Source organism: Monodelphis domestica, chromosome 2 (assembly GCF_027887165.1).
Source record: "Monodelphis domestica isolate mMonDom1 chromosome 2, mMonDom1.pri, whole genome shotgun sequence".
Taxonomy (NCBI): Eukaryota; Metazoa; Chordata; class Mammalia; order Didelphimorphia; family Didelphidae; genus Monodelphis; species Monodelphis domestica.
In genome coordinates, this window is record NC_077228.1 from 458156582 (window position 1) to 458176545 (window position 19964).

General features: G+C 31.7%; 1 protein-coding gene across 7 annotated transcripts in view; it reads left to right on the top strand.

Moving 5' to 3' along the window:
* FNBP1L (formin binding protein 1 like) overlaps positions 1-19964 on the top strand; it is a 112351-nt gene that overhangs the window by 83040 nt on the left and 9347 nt on the right. For 6 of the 7 annotated variants that reach the window (XM_007484987.3, XM_056819093.1, XM_007484985.3 and 3 more), the window contains 3 exons: positions 1170-1298; positions 3129-3275; positions 11466-11669. In XM_007484987.3, the coding sequence (XP_007485049.1) occupies positions 1170-1298; positions 3129-3275; positions 11466-11669 (480 nt within the window). Of the gene's footprint in view, positions 1-1169; positions 1299-3128; positions 3276-11465; positions 11670-13036; positions 13196-17689; positions 17705-19964 lie in introns of all 7 variants that reach the window. The other variant, XM_007484988.3, reaches the window with a different exon arrangement.

Genomic DNA, 19964 nt, shown 5'->3' on the forward strand with positions numbered 1-19964 from the left:
AAAAAATGCTTGTTAATTGAAAAAAACTAACAATAAAAGGGAAAGAAAAATCACCTTGGTAATTGAGTAGGGAGAGATTTGAGAAAAGGAGACCAGTTAGAAGATTACAGCAATATTTTGGATGGCAGGTCATAAGGACTTGCACTAAAGATATGACTATATGAGTAGTGATAAAGGACCATATGTAAGGGATGGACTCCAAATTGAACATTCCTCCAACCCCCCTTTTATTATAGAAAGGGGATTTCTGTACAACATTCAGTGAACTTAGAATTAATAAGTAACAGCATCAGCAGCAACAACAATAATAGTGATTAGTAAATTCCACGTAAAATGGAAAGACCTACAAGAACTAATGCAGAGTGAAAGGAGCAGAATAGGGAGAATGTTGTACACAGAGACTGATACACTATGGCACAATCGAAAATAATGGACTTCTCTATGAGTAGCAATGCAATGATCCAGGACAACTCTGAGGGACTTACGAGAAAGAATGCTGTCCACTTCCAGAGAAAGAACTGTAGGAGTAGAAACACAAATGATTGATGACATGGTTCGATTAGGATATGATTGGGGATTTTGGCTTTAAGTGATCACTATTGCAAATATTAATAATATGGAAATGGGTTTTGAACAATGATATATGTATAACCCAGTGGAATTGCTTGTCAGCTCTGGGAGAGGGGAGGTAAAGAACATGAATCATATAACTATGGAAAAATGTTCTTAAGTAATTAATTTTTTAAAAATAAAATAAAAGACCTTTGAAGGAAAAAATACATTACAGAAAAAATAACTTGTATTTATTAGTACAGTTTGCATCTAATTTTTTTGTTATGCTGATAAAAAATATGGGCTAGCTGTTATTATTTTCAGATACTGTACAATTTAAGGCATTTGAGATTTTTTTTCCCCATGATGATAAGTTGAACTAGCAACTTAAGAGTTAATTGTTTAAACTATCAGATCAATTTAGTGCAGTTTAGATCCAATGGTACTAAATAGTATTTTGGTATCTTTAAAAAAAGTTGGTATCATTGTCTTCCTAACACCCAATACTAACATATCCACTTATAAAATCTAATCCATAAAAGTGTGCGTCTTTAAATAATTATATAACCATGCATTTTTAATTTGTAATTGCTTAGTCTTGACATATTTCTTTGCAGGCTAAGCAGCAGTTGAATCTTCGTACACACATGGCTGATGAGAATAAAAATGAATATGCTGCACAACTTCAGAATTTTAATGGAGAACAGCACAAACATTTTTACATAGTCATTCCTCAGATTTATAAGGTAAGTTGCACTGAGATTAATCCTATAGTAAATGTGTGAAAGTTTTTATAATTTTACATTTTTGTCTCTAAAATCCAGGATGCTGGGAAGTTTTTAGATCAGCTGTTCACCAAATTATTAATAAGCTAAGTCTTCATGATTATATTAAAATATCTTGTTAGCTTTTTTATACTGAAGATTCCTAAAGATTTAAGATAGCCCACAAAAAATAAAAAAGAAACCTTAAAAAAAATAAATGTTAATTCTTTGTCATTAAATACTTTGTTAAACAATTGAAAATTTATTGCAATGGGATGGCTTAAGTATAAGTAGTTCAGTGACTAGAATGCTGGACTTGGAAGTCAGTAAAACCTGATTTCAAATTTAGCTTTAGTTACTACCTATGTTATCATGGGCTATCATTATAACCTCTGTTTGATTATCTATAAAATGTGGCTAATTAAAGCTCTTAATTCAGGGTTGTTATAAGGTTAAAAGAATATTTGTGAAGTGCTTTACAAACCTCAAATGAATATATACATATTTATATACACATATATAAATATATATACACATATACTACCTGTTTATTATTACTATTATTAGCTTTTGATCATCATGCCATATTCATCAGTTATCTTTTTGACTGGTGACATAAAGAAATCTTTAAAATAATGTATTTGATCCCTTGATTCTTAGGTGCATTTCTGTTTCCCTGAAAGCTTAGGCCCTTTTTATTTTCAGATTCTATAATGTGGTCAAGGGTTTTTGTAAGCCCAGAACACTGAAGCCATTGGTTCCCAATTGGTATTTGCAGTAGTATAAAAGAATGAAAGGTTACATGAAGTTCACATGATACTGATACTACCTAAGATATGAAGGGAAAAGGTTTAAGGGAACAATATTAAGTCAGATGGTATCTGCAAAAGCAGAGCTTTGTGTGGAAAGGATGCTAAGGTGTGTTTTCTTTTGTTTAAGGGCAATGTTGAAAAATCTGGAGCGCGGTATGAATTAGCAGAATAGTGAAATGATTAGGTTATAACATGTAATCCAGACCTCTATATCTGGCTTGGCTTGACTACAGGGACCTTAGCCTGGACTACCAGATAAAATGCAGGCTAGTGAGCAATAGAGTACTTAATCTTTCTGCCCACCTTGGCTTCTGGTCCCTGGGATAGAACCTTGCAGTGTAGACCATTGTATGTGATGTCTTACCCATTTGTCTGCCTGCATTTCGATAATGAGATTCCAGACTTCAGGAGGTAGTTTAAGGAAGAAAGTAATATTAAGAACTATGGGAGTGGTCACATAATGAAAATCCTTGACTAGTAGAGAAATGAAACAAACATTGGGGTGATATCACTCAAATATAAGCTATATTGCTATTCCCGCTGTATAGCACTGTAGCTGTGTAGAATGGACTCTTTAGCTAATGAGGATGCCAGCCTAATATAATGTAAGGAAGCCTAAAGCTTCGTGGGCAAAATTTGCTTTGTCCACTCTTTTCTTCACCTTATTTCTCTTGTACTTTGGCAATGTAAACTTATTCTAGTTATTTAGTCTTGGGATGTAGGCTTGGGGTGCTCTGATTCAATTCAGAACAACTCAAGGATTCTAGCACTTAGTGCTCTGGAATGATAAAGGAAGGTTCGTGACTTAGATGTATGTAAAAGGATTCATAATTCTGTGTATTGCAACTGTGTCAGGGCTTTAGTGGTTTGGTTATGTGATATTTGTAAAATTCTAATAGGTATTTGATTTCTGGAACAAAAACGATTACTTTTTTGTCTTTGCTCTTAAGAATAAAAATAAAATTCAGATTTTTTTCCTTTATAACTTTTTAATTGATAGCATCTTCAGGAAATGGATGAACGAAGAACTATCAAACTCAGTGAATGTTACAGAGGATTTGCAGATTCAGAACGTAAAGTTGTTCCAATCATCTCAAAGTGCTTGGAAGGAATGATTCATGCTGCAAAGTCAGTTGACGAAAGAAGAGTAAGTATTCTGAAATGTGTTCTGCTTGGATGTATGTGAATAAAATTATCTATAAATTTTACATGTTAATGGATATTTGTCTTCCAAGAAGAGTACTACATATTTTGAATTTTCATTCTTTTATGTCTGGTTTCAAATTAATAAGTTGTCAAATTTCTTTTCAATATTGTTATAATACATAATAAAAAGTTTAAACATTATTTCTATCCTTTTCTCTTAAGAGAATATATTTTCTAAGCACTTAGGCTGTTGGGTACTAGACTTGTTGGAAGGATATAATTGCCATAGTCGTAGTCTTCATCATATTCTTTGGATACCATGACTGCTATCTTCCAAGTTTTTGAAAGATGTTCTAATTGCCCCACAAGCCAAACCAAGGATTAATAGGGGAAGTTCCAAAGGGTCAGAATTTGATTTGAGGCAAAGAAAAATTTAACAAATAAAGCTGCCATTCAAAAAGAAGTATGGAAGGTTTTCAGAGATACTAGGGTCCCCTTCATTGGGAGGAGAGAGAAAGAAGTCTAACAAGGCTAGAATTTTGGTAAGAAAATAATTGTGTTTTCTAAATAGAAGAGTTGATAAGATGCTTCTAGAGCAAAAGGAGGAGGCTTCCAGCAGATTACCTAGTTCCCATGTACCTTCAGCAAAATTCTGGAATTTCCACTGGAGTGAATAATGAACAAAAAATATGATACAAAACTACAGTCAGTAACTTTTCCCACCCCAAAACTACATAAAAAGTCAGCAAGAAGCCCATGGGTAATAAGAAAGGGGATCTCCAACAAAATCAATACTAGCACAGGCTAGCTGTTCCCAGCTTCTCCATGTAACCAGCATCTCAGACATATGTATCCAATAAGACTGTGTTCAGTGGCAGCAAGAGCAGAAGACCTCCCAAGAAAGGCCTAAGTAGGTCAGAAATCCCTAAGTGGAGAATCTGGAAGCCCTGGGAAGCAGAATGATCAGTTTCAAGTATTTGTCCTGGAAAAACCTAGGTATTCAGGTTCTCTGAAATCTCTTGCAGTCTGTCCAAAGATTCATTAGGAAGGCCCTAAAGATACAGTTTTGGAACTTCAAAGATCCAAAGAAGCTTAAGCCCAAGAGGTTTGGAAGACAGCAAAAGTACTCAGGTGATCTAGAGTGAGATTCTAGCCGAATTGGCTACCCAACCCCAAAGTGTGGCAAGTGGTGGAGCTTTGTCCTGCTAATTTAGGATCTAAAGCTAAAGAATGGGTAAATCAAAGAAAACACCAACCAGTATAAAAAATTATTGACTATCTTATGGTCCCCACGCCCACCCCAATAGCAAATAACTTTAATAACTATAGATAATGATTCCAAGGGAAAAAGGTATTTTTCACAAGGGCTTAATGAATATCTATTAAAAATGAAACCTGGTCTCAAAAAAAGGAAAAAACAAATCAGAAATAATATAAGAATCATTGAATTCCTTGAATACCATGATTTTTTAAAAGTTTGGACCCTGTGATTAAAGAAATAATAGGGGGCAGCTGGGTGGCTCAGTGGATTGAGAGCCAGGCCTAGAGACGGGAGGTCCTAGGTTCAAATTTGTCCTCAAGACACTTCCCAGCTGTGTGACCCTGGGCAAGTCACTTAACCCCCATTGCCTAGCCCTTACCATTCTTCTGCCTTGGAACCAATACACAGTATTGATTCTAAGAAGGTATGGGTTTAAAAGAAGAAAAAAAGATAGAAAGATTAAAGAAAACTTCCTAGATCTTTTTTTTAACCCTTATCAGGGTTTAAAATAAGGGCTAGGCAATGTGGTGTTTTTGTAGGTAAATAATCTTATAAAACCAAAATCCCAAGTCATATACATTTATACTCAAGTGGAAGTTTTTTTTAAGTCTGAGGGAAATCTAGGCATTGTGAACAGCAAAAAAAAAAAAGTAGTAGTAGAGAGGGAGATATTGGAAATTAGGTTAAAGCTTATTGAAACCTGAGGGGATGGAATAAAGAACATGTCAACAGTACAGAAAGGAGGAAGTTTGTACTACTGAAAAGATTTGTTTCTTGAAATTCACAGCAGTTCTTTTAACCTGTCAAAAAAGTTTGTTTACATTGTAAAAAAAGGATTTAAAATGAGCAGAAAGCCTCAAAGTTTCTGAAATGATTTATTTTAAATTATCCTAGGTAGTAAAGTAAGAAAAAGTGATATAAGTTGTGATAGTTAACTACGATGTTGGACAAAATATAAAACAAATAATCTTTAAAACCCAAATAATATTTATTACTATGCCAGGTGCTGAGTTTACACAGCTGAAAAGGGAAGCAAGTCCTATCTTCAAGAACTTATACTTGCTTGAGAATGGGAGGAGACATCATGTATACAGAGAACCAAAAAAAATATATATATATGTATATATATATACAAAGTCATATAAAGGCCAAGGGAACAAGAAAAATGAAAAATTGATTTCTTAGCTTTCAAACAATAATAGTTAACATGTATGTAGTGCTTTAAGGTTTGCCAAAGGTTTTACATTTTTTAATTTCATTTGATCCTCACAACCCTGTACAGATATTATTCTCATTTCATGGATGAAGAAACTTAAGTCTGAGACAGTTTAAAGCGAATTGCCAGAAGTCACCCAGCTAATAAAACTCTAAGGTGGGATTCAAATTTAGACCAGGGCTTTATGATCATCCATTTTCATCATCAATAGCCAAACCAACACATTTATATTATGACACCCCAGGCCTATACTCAACATATAATCTCAGAATCAGAACAGTATTTTTGCCAAACAAAAAGAACTCCACTGAAACATTTTTCAAAATCACAAAAAGTGAATAGAAGGAAGTTTAGAATGAAGGCAAGATAAGCAGGGCAATTTTGAAAGTAATTTGTGGAAGGGCTGGTGGTATGTGTATTGAGTGTATTGAAAGCCAGACCTACAGGTGGGAAGTCCTGGGTTCAGATCTGCCCTCAGATAGTTTCTAGTTGTGTTAGCTCTGTGCAAGTCACTTAACCCCCATTGCCTACCCCTTAAAGTTCTGCTTTGTAACCTGTATTTAGTATTGATTCCAAGATAAGGCAAGAATTTTATTTTAAAAAAGAAAGTAACATATAGAATTTACTCTGTGCTCTTTTTGAATGGAAACAGTGTAATGGAGAGTCATTTTAATATATAATCCTTTTTTATGCTTTGCTGCTTTTATGGAAATTGTGTGTGTGTGTGTGTGTGTTCCAAATAAAATATAATTTAAATATAATTCCTCTTTTGAATAGGGAAGTGACATAGTCAGATCTTAAAGAAAAGTATTTTGGCAGCCCTTTGTAGCATAGACTGAAAGGTATTGAGTAGGGAAAACTTTATTTAGTCCAAAAGTCCAATTTGACTTTTTTAATAATCAAGGTAAATGCTGATAAAGTCTTGAAAGAAGTAGCTGTGTGAATAGAGGAGTGGGGTGAAAGAAATGTTTTGGAGGTAAAAATAAGATTTGACAACTGATTGGATACATGGGTTGAAGAATAGTGATGAGTTAAGTATGACTGAGCTTATAAATCTGAGAGTTTTTATTTTAGTTTTCTTTTTTTATTTTGAGTTCCAAATCTTCCCACCTTTTCCTCCACCTATTGAAAAGTCAAGCAGTATGACATTAATACCTGAAATCATGCAAACATTTCCATATTAGTCATATTGCAAAAAAAAAAAAGCAAGAAAAATAAAATTTTAAAAATGTGCTTCAGTTTGTGTTCAGAGTTTATAATTTTCTTTTGGAGGTGAATGGCATTTTTCTGAACAGTATTTTCATTCATTGGACAAGGACCTTTATATTTAGAATTTTAACAATCAAGTTTAAGTTTATAGACTTTCTAATGAGACTGATTCTTAATACCCTCAACTCCTTTTCCTTCCTGAAAGCTATTTTGTATTTTTCTTTATTTTCATGTGTGGTCATGGTTAAAGAATTCATCACTAAGTGGCTCACTTAACTATTTATTGATGAGACATTATACTGAGGGTAGTCCTCATAAAATAAATTTGGTCTGTTGCCAGCATCATCTTCAAAGACAAAAGGCTTAAAAATTTAGTCAATTTTACTTTTTACATGTAGAATCATGTTAGATGCCAGTTATACTCTGTTGGCTTAACCTTTATGTACTTAGAAGCACCTTCATGCCAAGATTAGGCAGATGAGTGGGAGTTTGTAGAAGACAGCAAACAGAAGAAAAATGGAAACAATCTGCAAAGATTTTTATTAAAAACTTCATCCAGTAATGACAGTAGAGGTACTGCATTTGAACATTTAATTTGATGGTTACAGATATGTTAAATAGAAATGGCACGAAAGAAATTAAAGATAGGTAGAGTAATGGAATTAGACCAAGAATACAAAGGAGGGGGTTCCATGCTAGAGGTGATACAATTGTAACTGCTCCTTTAATACACTCACAAGATATCTGAAGGAGAAGAAGATACAAAGATAAAGGAAAATGTTTCAGACTTTATTAATAACAAAACGGTAACCTAAATTAAACAACTATTGGTTTATTTGTCTATTTCCCCATTTGTACAAAGTCTTTGAGACTTGCACATTTATTGAGGACATTTTCAGTGAAGGTAGTAGTTGGGAACAGACTTTCACAATTGATATTTTGCAGAGGACCACATCTTTATGATTACAAAAGTGATTGAAATACATAGAGGTACAAAATTCCAGTTTGCTCATTATTTATTGTTCTTGAAAATGCGTCTGTTTTGTTAAGGAAAATGTTTCTCTAAAGTCTCTCTACTGACAAAATGTTTTCCATCTCTACATCAAAGTCAATCAATAGCACTTGAAAGATACGCTTATTGACCTTTTGATCATAAACATCTGGACAAGGCATCAGTCAGGGAGGAGTATTCTCCAAAGGTGTCTATCACTGTGATTAAAAGAGATCCAACTCTGATCTCATATTAAGAGGACTTTTAAATACAGATTGATAAGCCCTCCAACATCCTAATTCCTGTTACCCATTTTTCTCATTTTTCCTGACCTACTACTTCATCCCATATAGCCAGTACAAATAGTAATATCCTTGATTTTGTCACCACCCACAAATACCCCACTTCCCTGTTCCAGAATTCTCAAATCCCCTAATCTGATTTGTAATTCCAAATCTTTTCTTTGTCACTGTGCCTTCTAATTCCTTAACCCCTCAGGCTATCACTTGTTTCCCAGGATTATCACTCTTGCACTAGATATACTTTCCTCCCTTATTCTATTGAGAAACTTCCCTTGCTAAACCTCAGCTTTGGATCACTCCCACTGCCCCTGTTTTTGTAACTACTCACATACTGCTGAATGAAGCCAGACAAAATCATAAATAATACTGACCGAATCCATTAGAATTTGTTATATCATTTCAGCCAGGCCTTCACTTTGGCAAAACAGTCCTTTCACTCCTCTCTACTCTCCACAGCAGCTCTTCAAACCTTTGTATCCCTCAAATCTTCCATGCTTCCCCTTTCCCTCATCCTCTCAGCTGAGAATTGAGGTCATTCACTCAAGCACATCTTTTTCTCTCTCCTCATCTTACATCACCCAGATACCTTCTGTCTCCTCTCCTTTTTTAGAATCTTAGAATCTACCAGTATTGGTTCCAAGGCAGAAGAGTGGTAATGTTTAGGCAGTTGGGGTTAAGTTGAACCCCAGGACCTCCCATCTCCAGGCCTGGCTCTAACCAATTAGCTACCTAGGTAGCCTTTTGGGGGTTTTCTTGGTAGAAATACTAGAATGGTTTACCATTTTCTTCTTCAATTCATTTTATTGCTGAGGAAACAAACAGGATTAAGTGCCTGAAGCCAGTTTTGAACTCAGATCTTCCTGACTCTAGACCCAGTGATCTCTCCATTATACAATGTAGCTGCTTATAGCTGACACATAATAGGCACTTTTATATATATGCTTATTGCCTTACTCATTGATATGTATGGACCTTTTACCATACATATCTTAAAGCCCTGGAACATTAGAAAACATTTTGACAAATATCTATAACTACCCAAAAGAGTTTGACCTGATCTACAGAAAAAAGACCAGGTAGATGTTCATGGATCACATTATGACATGCTGTTTGAGGGCCAAACCATAAAGCTTATCCATCAGTATATATGTATATGGGACAGACATTACTAATAGAAATATGATGAGCTCTAAATAAAAAGGAAGAAAACAGAATGAATTGCTTTGGGGAAATTAATATCTTTTAATGATTTCAATCTTCCCTAAAACAAACACATCTTTTTCTTAACAATATTCTACTAGTGTTATGTGCCTGGGAAATGTGGAACACAACAGTTTCCAAAGATTAAAAAAAATAAATATCACACAAAAGGCAGTGGAAAAGTTCATGATAGACATGAGCAAGCTACAGCATATAATCAATGAGGAACTTAAAAGAACAAGAGTAAAAGATGTCCAGAAAATGTATAGTAGGAAGAGAAAATGAGCTTGAAATGTGTACGTGAGGGTTGACAGATAGCTCTGACACTCTACTTGTATCCTTGTATTATACTAAGAGGAGAACCAAGGTTCTCAGCACATTACATTAATTCTGAGACAAGAGTCTCAGAAAAGATGGCTTATCTATATTTTGGTTGGAACATTCAAATTGATAAGATTTCAAATCCATTTGGGTACCAGGAGATTGTTTTCATGCTTATAGCTAAAATCCTCTTAAGTTCATAGTAATGAAGGCTAACATGTCTTTCTCCATATCACAATATAGAAATATGTTATTTAGGCATTAAATGTATTTATCTAATTCATATTTTATTTACATGAGTAGTTTTGTTGAGGTATTTTATTTTTATATGCTTTTAAAAATCTTTCTACAATACAATTACATATCTATCAAACCAAACATTATTTCCTACAACAAATCAGTTCTATAGATAAATTATTTTTTGTAAGTCCATAAAATAGCTGAAATTTTTATATCTGGATTTTGTTAAAATGAGCACACTAGTAGAAATAATTTTTTCACTCTATAGTGTGAGATTTGACGAACAATTTGTCTGGAATAAATTAACAATTGTAAAGGAGTTCTGCATATATTAACTGTGCTTTATGTATTGTTTTCTTTAAGCATATTTCAATTAGGGACCTGGCATATTTGAAGTGGGTAAGAGTTATTGCACAGTAATTTATGCTTTGATAGGAGGACTAAATAAGAAATCCCTATAATTATTTGAAGATCAGACTAGGTAATCCCTTATTATAACAAAATTTACTTGAATTGAATTTATTTATCTCTATTATTCATTTTTCAAATGAAAATGAGCCTGATTACTTTTAAAAATACTATACACATGAACCATTTATATTATCTATAGAACGGATAACACAAATATTAAAAATTAATAAAGGAAAATTATTTTTTTAGTAATTTCTTTATAAAGATGTGCTTTTTTTTTTTTGTAAAGTCATAGCTAAAATAAGGACATTTTCCTTTCCAGAATTGCCCTCAACTTTAAAGATGACTTTTTTAGCCCCCTCACATATACGTCCATTAATGGAAAACCTCTATTCCCTAGTTAAGAACTTTTAGTTGGTGTCTACTTACTGATCCTTGAAAGCTAGAATTTTTAATCTGGCCTCAATGAAGTTGTTTTAAATGAATATTTTTATAATTGTGTTTCTATAATTTGTTTCTTTTTTAGTTCTGTGTGTTTTATACATGAAAAAAAGTCACATTATTTTGAGAAAGATGATAGGTTTCACTAAACCACCAAAGGGGTCCAGGAGACAACCATTTGGTTATGAACCTCTATTTTACAATTTACTTTTCTACTCTTATTTTCTTGTAAGAACCCATTTCTCTCCTTATTACACTTCATTTAAATTTGACTTGGTTTTTATCTAAATTACTGAAACTGAGGACCAATGTTAACCAGTAAAATGGAAATTTGGATTTTAAAACTAATTTGTATAAATCTGTAAGGTACTAACTTTTCTGTTGATATTTCAGATATATTCATGAGTTTATAATTTTAAGTGATGTCATAAGTAGACAGGAAAAAATATTTCAATTAGTTCACTTAATGATTTCTGCAAGATTTTAAAATTAAAAAATTTTGATAGTTTGTTAGTATTCCTTGCCCTGGTTAATGTTCTGTATCAAAATATGTAGAAACAAATGCAGTGGTTTTAAAATTCTAAATTCCCTGTGTACAGGACTCTCAAATGGTGGTCGATTCCTTTAAGTCTGGATTTGAGCCTCCAGGAGACTTCCCTTTTGAAGATTATAGTCAGCATATTTACAGAACCGTTTCTGATGGTACTATCAGTGCTTCCAAGCAGGACAGTGGGAAGATTGATGCCAAAACCACTGTAGGCAAGGCCAAGGGCAAATTGTGGCTTTTTGGAAAGAAACCAAAGGTAAGATTTATAAGTTTACTGGAGTAGTTTTTTAAAAATCAGCTGGAAAAGTTACATTTAGTATAGGTATTGAATGGACATTTATTTGGAGAAATGTTTAAAAATTAAATGTTAATAGAAACAAACATTTTTAGATTAACTGAATTCAGTAGATTAGTTTTTTTTCAAGCTTGATGCTCAAAAAAAGATCAGACTTTGTCTTAATTTATAAAATTGTTAATGAAAATTACTAACATTTCATTAGCTTTGAATTGAAATTTATATGCAAAATATTCTTAAGAGTCCAACTGAAAGATTACTATCACAACTATTGACAATTGACATGAATAATTGATCACTTATGAAAGTTGATTTTGATCTTATTCAATCTCATAAATCATTTAAATTCTCCTAAGGAAATTTTAATGGACAGGGTTCAGGGTTTTTAGTTGAAGTTTGAAAGTCATTACTTTAATGAGAGAATTTCATTCCGTGGTCAGACTTCATCTTTTGATTTATTTAGGTAAATAAATTCATTTCTGGAGGCAATGTAGAATTACTTGTTTCTTATCTTTGAGGTTAGCAATTATAGTGGTTTATGATCAGGAAAAAAAGAGTATTTACATTAATGTTATTATTTTTGTAAAATGTAATATTATGGATATTTGATTATTCTAAAGCATTTTCTGATCATGGACTGTAGGTAAAAATAAGAATAAAATATAATGTGACATTAAATTATTACTAAGTGAAACCATAGTCAATAATGAATATAAACTGAAGTTCTAATGAATACATTGTCCAGAGAGAAGATAATGGAGACTGTATTCAATTCAGAGTAGACAGAACATATAATAGGACCAGACTGTTGAAAAGCCATAAGCAAAGAAAATAAATTTTCTTGCCTATTCTAATCAATAATGAGCCACAATTTAAATTTTCCTCTGTGTGTTGTGACTTGTTCTGATTGTTATAGCTGCAGCAGCAATCATAAGGTATCCCAAGTGTGTAAAGAAATGCCCCCAGAGAGTACAGGTAAAGTACCTCATAATTTAGGAATCCATAGAGGTCTACACATGCCAGGAATTTAATGATTATTCAAGTCCAGTAGCACTCTTGAATTTGTGCCATTTAAGTTTTACTTACTGTATTTACCTTGTAAAAAATAAATAAGTGGAATGGTATATTTTAAAAGTATATTTACTCTCTGTAGTTATTTAGTTTTCAACCAGTGTTAACTGACCTTTTTGTAGTATGTGGTAGGATACTGTGAGGTTTATACTGTGGGGGGAAAAAAAGCATGTTGCCAAAAGATAGCATTTTCATTTAATAAGAAAAAACACTATACACATTTGGCTTATTGATTCCTTTCTTTATTTCCATGTTAGCCACAGTCCCCACCCCTTACCCCTACTAGTTTATTCACATCCAGTACTCCTAATGGGTCCCAGTTTCTCACATTCTCCATTGAACCTGTGCATTATTGTATGAGTGAAATAAAAACAGGGAAGCCCAGAATTCCTTCTTTCAGAAGCCTCAAAAGAGGGGTAAGTTTAATAATGGGTTAAAATGCATGATGGCCTATTGTGTGTGTGGTGTGGCTTTTAATACTCTCCACCCTCATTATAAGGCTCTTTCTGAGAATACAGTTATAAAATGCCACAGTAACAAGCATAGCTACCCTCAAGTTAAAAAAGAAAACAAAAGAAAGAAAATCTCCTCTTTATAACATTTGAAATACTTGATTCTAAAAGATGGTGTTATAAAGAGGGTGGTGTGTGCAATCATATATTTAAGCTTTTTTCTGTTTACATGAAATCATGTGTGTCCACCACTGTCTTGTACTGTATTCTACATTACTTACAATTTATTATTAAAATTTGTCTTTTAATAATTAGTCATGCTGATTTCATCTTACAGTTTTTAAAAGTATGATTTTGGTAAAACAGTTACCTCCACTTAAACTATAGTACTTATGCAGTTAAAAAAAAAAAACTCAGGTAGTTAATTTGACTTCTAAATGGAAGTGACCAATAAACTAAATAGAATTTGTTTTGAGATGCAATAAAATAGAAAAGTAATGTGGTTTCCTAGCAACATATACTATATTAGTTTAAAATAAACTGGCATTATTATCTCATTATGTCAGTGAAGCATAGTCTGACTCATTTTTGTGTAAAGGATTATTTGCATTTTTGGAGCCTTCTGTATTAGATATATTCATAATACCTTGTTTAGCCATTATTTATTAATTATGAAAAATAAAGCTATTATTTTCCAGATCTTGATAATACATAGAGAAAATAAATTTAAAGCCCAACAGTATCATACAATAACTTCATTAGCTGAAACCAGACCCTGACCTTTACATTTCATTGTTAAACCTAAAAATCTCTGCCTAACACCAGATTGCTTTAGTTGTATGCATTAGCTGATTAAACAAAATTCAAGATTTATTAGTTTAGTATAGTAGTATTTGATCACATTCATCTCTTTTGGAAAAACTAGACAAACAAGTGATTTTTAGCAATGCAATGATTATTTCAACATTGAATGATTATTGATGATATTCATTTTAGCTTCCTCATAATCTTCCCATAGTACAAACTTTGTTGAGGCTATTGCAGCTTCTACTGCAAATGAATAAAAAATAAAATAAAATTGTTCCTTTAAGGATGAATTTACATTTACACCCCTAATAGTGTGTAAAATGATATGATTTTTATTATAGTTGTTGGGTGGGTTCCAGTGATTGAATAATGAATATAGAATTACCCAAAATATTCACATTGTCAATCTAGACTGTAATAAATACTTTGTGTTGTTATTTGAATTGTGAGAAATAAGTGTTAAGTATCATATTTTACATAGCTTAGTATTTTTTTGTTTTGTTTTTCTGTCTATTTTTTTTTACAGTGTTGGGCATATTAGGTCTTTACTACAATAAGTTGTTCAGATAGAGAGCCATCATTTGATGTATGAATAAAGAGGTTTTAGAATTTGGAATTTCCTGAGTTTGGGCAAGATAAGCCTGAGGAGGTGACTACTTTTATTGCATAGGCATAGAATTTTAGTAGTCAAATTTTGAGATCCCATTTACTTGCTTAATAATTTATTTTTATTTGTAAATAAATATCTTACTGATATACTAGACCTGTCTTAAAACAAAAAATCATGCTATTTCCCATCCAAATTTCTTCCTGTTTTGCTTATTACCCTCAGAGCCAAACAAATAATTGACTTGGGTTGTTTGATTTTTTTTTAAACAAATGATTTTGTCTGAGAAGGATGAGCTCTTGGATTGACAACTACTTCTTATAGCAGTAGACTGAAATTTAGTTATGTCTTGGTAGGTGGAGTACTTGAACTACATGACTTACGTAGGGTGATACCGCTTGTAAACATCAAAATTGGGATTTTATTCCGTGGCTTCCTGACTCCAAGCCAAGCTGCCTCATATAATTATGCACAATATCAGTTTGTTAGACTTATTTTATATGTTATTGTATGAGATTGATATGTGGAAATTTTGTTGTTTTCTATTTTTAATTAATGTTTAAGTTTTATCAGTTCTGCCATACAAGTATTCAAAGTAAGAAAACCAGAACTAGACATATGAACCATGCCCTCCTAAAATATGTATTTTTAAACTTTTCTAAACTCTAATTGCAAGAAATATTATTTCTTAAAACACATATCACAGTTAAGAATGAGAACCTACCATGTAGAATCACATCAGTATTTGATCCTGACTATGGAATTGAGGTATCTTTTTAGGAAAGGGTATGGAGGCTGTAACTAAAGCTTTACAAGGATTAAAATGCACTCCAAATATCCTAAATTTAGCAATCTGATTTTGTTTTGTCATAAAGCTACCTCATTTGATGTTCAAAAAGTGCTCCCTCTTCTAATTAACCTGTATTTCATCAAATCTTTGTATAAACCTTAAGTAATTTTTTATAGATATCAAAGCATCTCAGACCTTGTACAGTTTGTTTTTTTTTTTTTAATCTGGTCTTCAATAGAAAATCTTTGTAGTCACCTATTTCCATGATGTTTGCTTTTTTTTTTTAATTCACTAAAGACCAGAACAGCAAGCAGAAAGTGTAAAAACAAAATGGTTCTGCACAAAGTACTTTTTGTCTTGTTTATAAAACATCATTTACTTATCTCAAAATCAATAAGTATGACTTAATGCAGCTGTATTTGCTGCACCCAGATTAGTGAAACATGAACTACTAAATATGCATTAACTTTCTGTTATCCTAAATTTTCTTCTAAAGTTTAGCAAGATAGCCATCACAGAATCAATGTGCATGTTATTCATTTATTCATTTTGCAACTACTTCTAAATACCAACTATATGCCAAGAACCATAGTTTAATTAAAAAAGAAATCTTTGCCTGAAATTGTCATATAAGATAATTACATCAGATATAGTACATGTTTTTCTTTTCTTGTGATTTTATTCTGGAAAAATTTTAAGAAGAATCTTACAATTGAAATGTATTATTTTAGCAAAACTTCTTGCGTCCCCATGAATTATTACTAGCCACATCATAACAAATATAGGATATTTCTTCACTCCCATTTCTAGCAGTCTCAAAAATGTCCTAAACATTTTACCTAGATTTATTTGAAAGGGCTGTGATAGCAAATGTCATTCTCTGTTACAGTCATATACATTAAAACATTTGATCAATTCATCAAAGATAAATGGGTAGATATTTTTGTCAGATACTTGTTAAAATTCGTCCATAGATTAATATAACATTTTGATTTTTTTTTCCTTCTAAATTTAGGATTTAGAAAATTTAAATCATTAAAAAAATAAAATTTCATTTCTCTGCAAACTCTTAAAATACTTAAATACTTAAAGAACACTAATAAATATGAAGATAATTAACTTTGGGAAAATCTCTTCTATTTAATGTATAATAAGACTTCTCAGTAGGGGCAGTAGCACCTAGTTAGGTGGCTCAGTGGATTGAAGGCCAGGCCTAGAGATGAGTCCTGGGTTCAAATTTGACTTCAGATACTTCCTAGCTATGTGACCCTGGGTAAGTCACTTAACCCCCATTGCCTAGCTCTTGCCACTCTTCCACCTTGGAACCAATATATAGTATCAATTCTAAGATGGAAAGTAAGATTTTTTTTTTTAAAGATCTCTCATTTAGTCAGGATACCATTAGTATATAGATTAGCAATTCCAACCTCCTACTGATTAATCTATTGGTATATAATATTGCAGAGTTATACTGTATGAGCATTTAAAATAAAATATAGAGACTTTTCACAATGATGGCACTTCTACTTAGGGAAATGAACATAGAGTCAGACTCTATGCAATTTAGTTGTTTTTTTTTCCAAAGTAGTTTACATTTTCTAAAGTTGGAAAATTATTTTGTTTAAATTTATCAATGTTATGAATGAAGTATATAAACTTCATTTAAAAAAGAAATCCCTGAAAATGAGGACATATTTTCGAAAGAAAAATTATAACTTTTTTTGGTGTTCATATCAAAACATATATATATCGAGTATTTCTTCATTTGTATATTGTTTGCATATATTCCCCTCCATATTTGCCATATTTTTAAACTTAAAAATTAATGTTATTGGTGAATTTGTAGGTACAAATTCAATTTTGCTGCCTCTATAAAACATTGCAAAAATCAGGATTTGGAGGAAGGCATTTTTATGATCCTAGCATATCTCTGCACATTTTTGAATACTGTTATAAAATAAGCACTTATAATTAATAGACTGATGTGAGGAAGTTATCTTTAATCTTGAATTTTAATTAGTTAAAATCATAAAATATCTGCCCATTGTCATTCTGTGTATGCTTCTATTGTCAGTAATTTATTTTCCGAAAGTGTGCTTAAAATCGTTTTTCTGGCAAATTTGTTCATATCATGAAACAGTGTGATTTGCTTTTAATTTTATGAAGAATATACATCTCTAGGGTATTACATCTCATGTTATAGTTGCATGTAATAATTTGCCATTTCTTTCTATTTTCAAATTGAACTATTCAGTGGTCGGTGAAGATGGTAAGCCTTATGTGCTGATCTATATACTGTATTACTATTAAGTAATCTTTTAAAGTCATTTATTTTTGAATGATTAAAAATAAGTTGTAAACTATATCTCACATTGTCAATGTGTATCTGTTTCTCTTGTTATGATTTAATTCACATTCCATGTAACCTGATGTTGCTCACTTACTACTCAATGCTTTTAAGAACAGAAGACTAATAACTCTAAGCCTAAATTAGTTGGTCACTTAATAGTTTGGGGTGATTTCATGTTCTTTTGGAGAAGAAAACAATTGTGGTTACACTATACATATACATATTGTGAACTTTTAAAAAAGTTTTATGAAGAAAAGCTAGCAGAACTAAACAGAACTTTTTATTTAATAATTTTGCTGAACCATAAAGCATTTACTTTTGATTTGAAATTCACATATTTCAAGAATATGATTTTCTAAGAAAAAATAATTCTATTCAACTAATTTCATTTTGGAAATTTTGTGCTAGCTCTTTATTATCTGAATGGAAGGAAGATATAATTAATTTTTACTTTAATTATTGAAAATTGACTTAAAACAAAATAATAGTGCTATACTTAGAATGTGACTTGGACGTTGAACGTTTTCTCAATGTTGAGGAATACCCTCAGACTTGATTTGTCCTCTCTTGAAGTCTTCCTAGAACAGGGGAGACACTTAAATGTTTCAGATAACTTCTACTTCTTTGCCTACAACAAAGCTATAAACTGAATTGATGGTAATGATCAGTGAAAGAGATGAGAAAAAACAATTTCCTAAAGCATGGGTTTGGAAATAAAATTTGTAAGGAGTAAGTGAAAATTTGAATAAGATGTATAGGAAATAGAAAATGAACTCTGTTAAGAAAAATAACATAACTTTTCTCTAATTTAAAAATTAAATAATATTTTGAAAGGCTTACCTATGAAAGTAGCCACCACTCCAGTATTTGAAAACCTGAGACTAAAATTAATATAACAACTGGCATTGATCATTAAGTGGTAAAATTAAAAGAAACTCTTGTGAGCAGTGCCAGCATTCATTTACTTTTAAATAGTGTTTTGAGTAGATATATCTTTATCATTATCTGGAGCATGTAATTATATAAAAATATGATATCAATAAAGGTTGATTATTTGAGTATGGCCAAGAGTCATTCATGACCTGACATTCTTTTACATTCATTTCTCCTAAGAAAGTACACTGAGGCCATTAAGAAAAAAATTTAAATGTCTTTTGGAATAATTTGATTTTGCATTAATTTGGAAACCATATTGAATTAAAGCTCATCATCAAAGTCTATCCTTTCATTTTTGCAGACAGATGCAACAAAGAACATGTAGAACTAGTGCATAATCAGTCCTTTAATATGCATATAATTGAGATGTGCAGAATGCCCAAGTGTGTATTTCACCAAGGGCATGCATATTCCAATAGGTTTATAAAATGGGTCCTGTAATAATTATTCAGTCGTCATTTTGAAAATATATGATTCAAAAGAAAGATTATGTAATCTAATAAGAACTATCAAGATTTGAAAAATAAGTGCTATGAAATCTTTTAAGTAGTTGAATAAATGAGAAAACAAAATCAATAATTTCTTAATTATATCAGTTATGTTAATAATAATAAACAGATTTTACTTCAACTGTAAACTTTACCTGAATTTTATTATTTGATGCAAATCCTTATTTTGAAAATCATTGCTGCCCCCACCACCCTTATCCTAAAATAAAAATGATCAATACTATCCTTACTAAAGAGCCTTGGGTTAGATTTCTGTTGGTTGGGCAAATTAGATATTTTATTTGGTCTCACAACAAAGTCCAATGACATATTTGTTAAAGACCAACTTTGTGAAGAATGTGGTTGGGGGCAATAAAAAGTTTAGATAATACATTATTTCTACTCTCATGAACATTTTAATTTATTATTATTATTGCCCAAAGGAATATTGCATATAGCAAAAGTGTATTTAGTTGTTACTTGCTTAAGAAGCAGTTCAATTTTGCAGTTATCAGATCTTCTTTGATCATAAGAAATAGGTAAATCTGCCCATCCACAAACCAAGCAGGTATTAAAATGGTTCACATGTTGGACAGCTTGAGTTTTTAGTGCAAGGTAAGTAATTTTACTACTTTAATATTTCCTCTATTCCTATTTTCAATTTACATCTTTACTTAAATAATGACATTGGGTTTAACATGGAAATGTGATTTTACTGTAAACAGATCTTTTTGTAAGTCAGAAATGTCATGTTT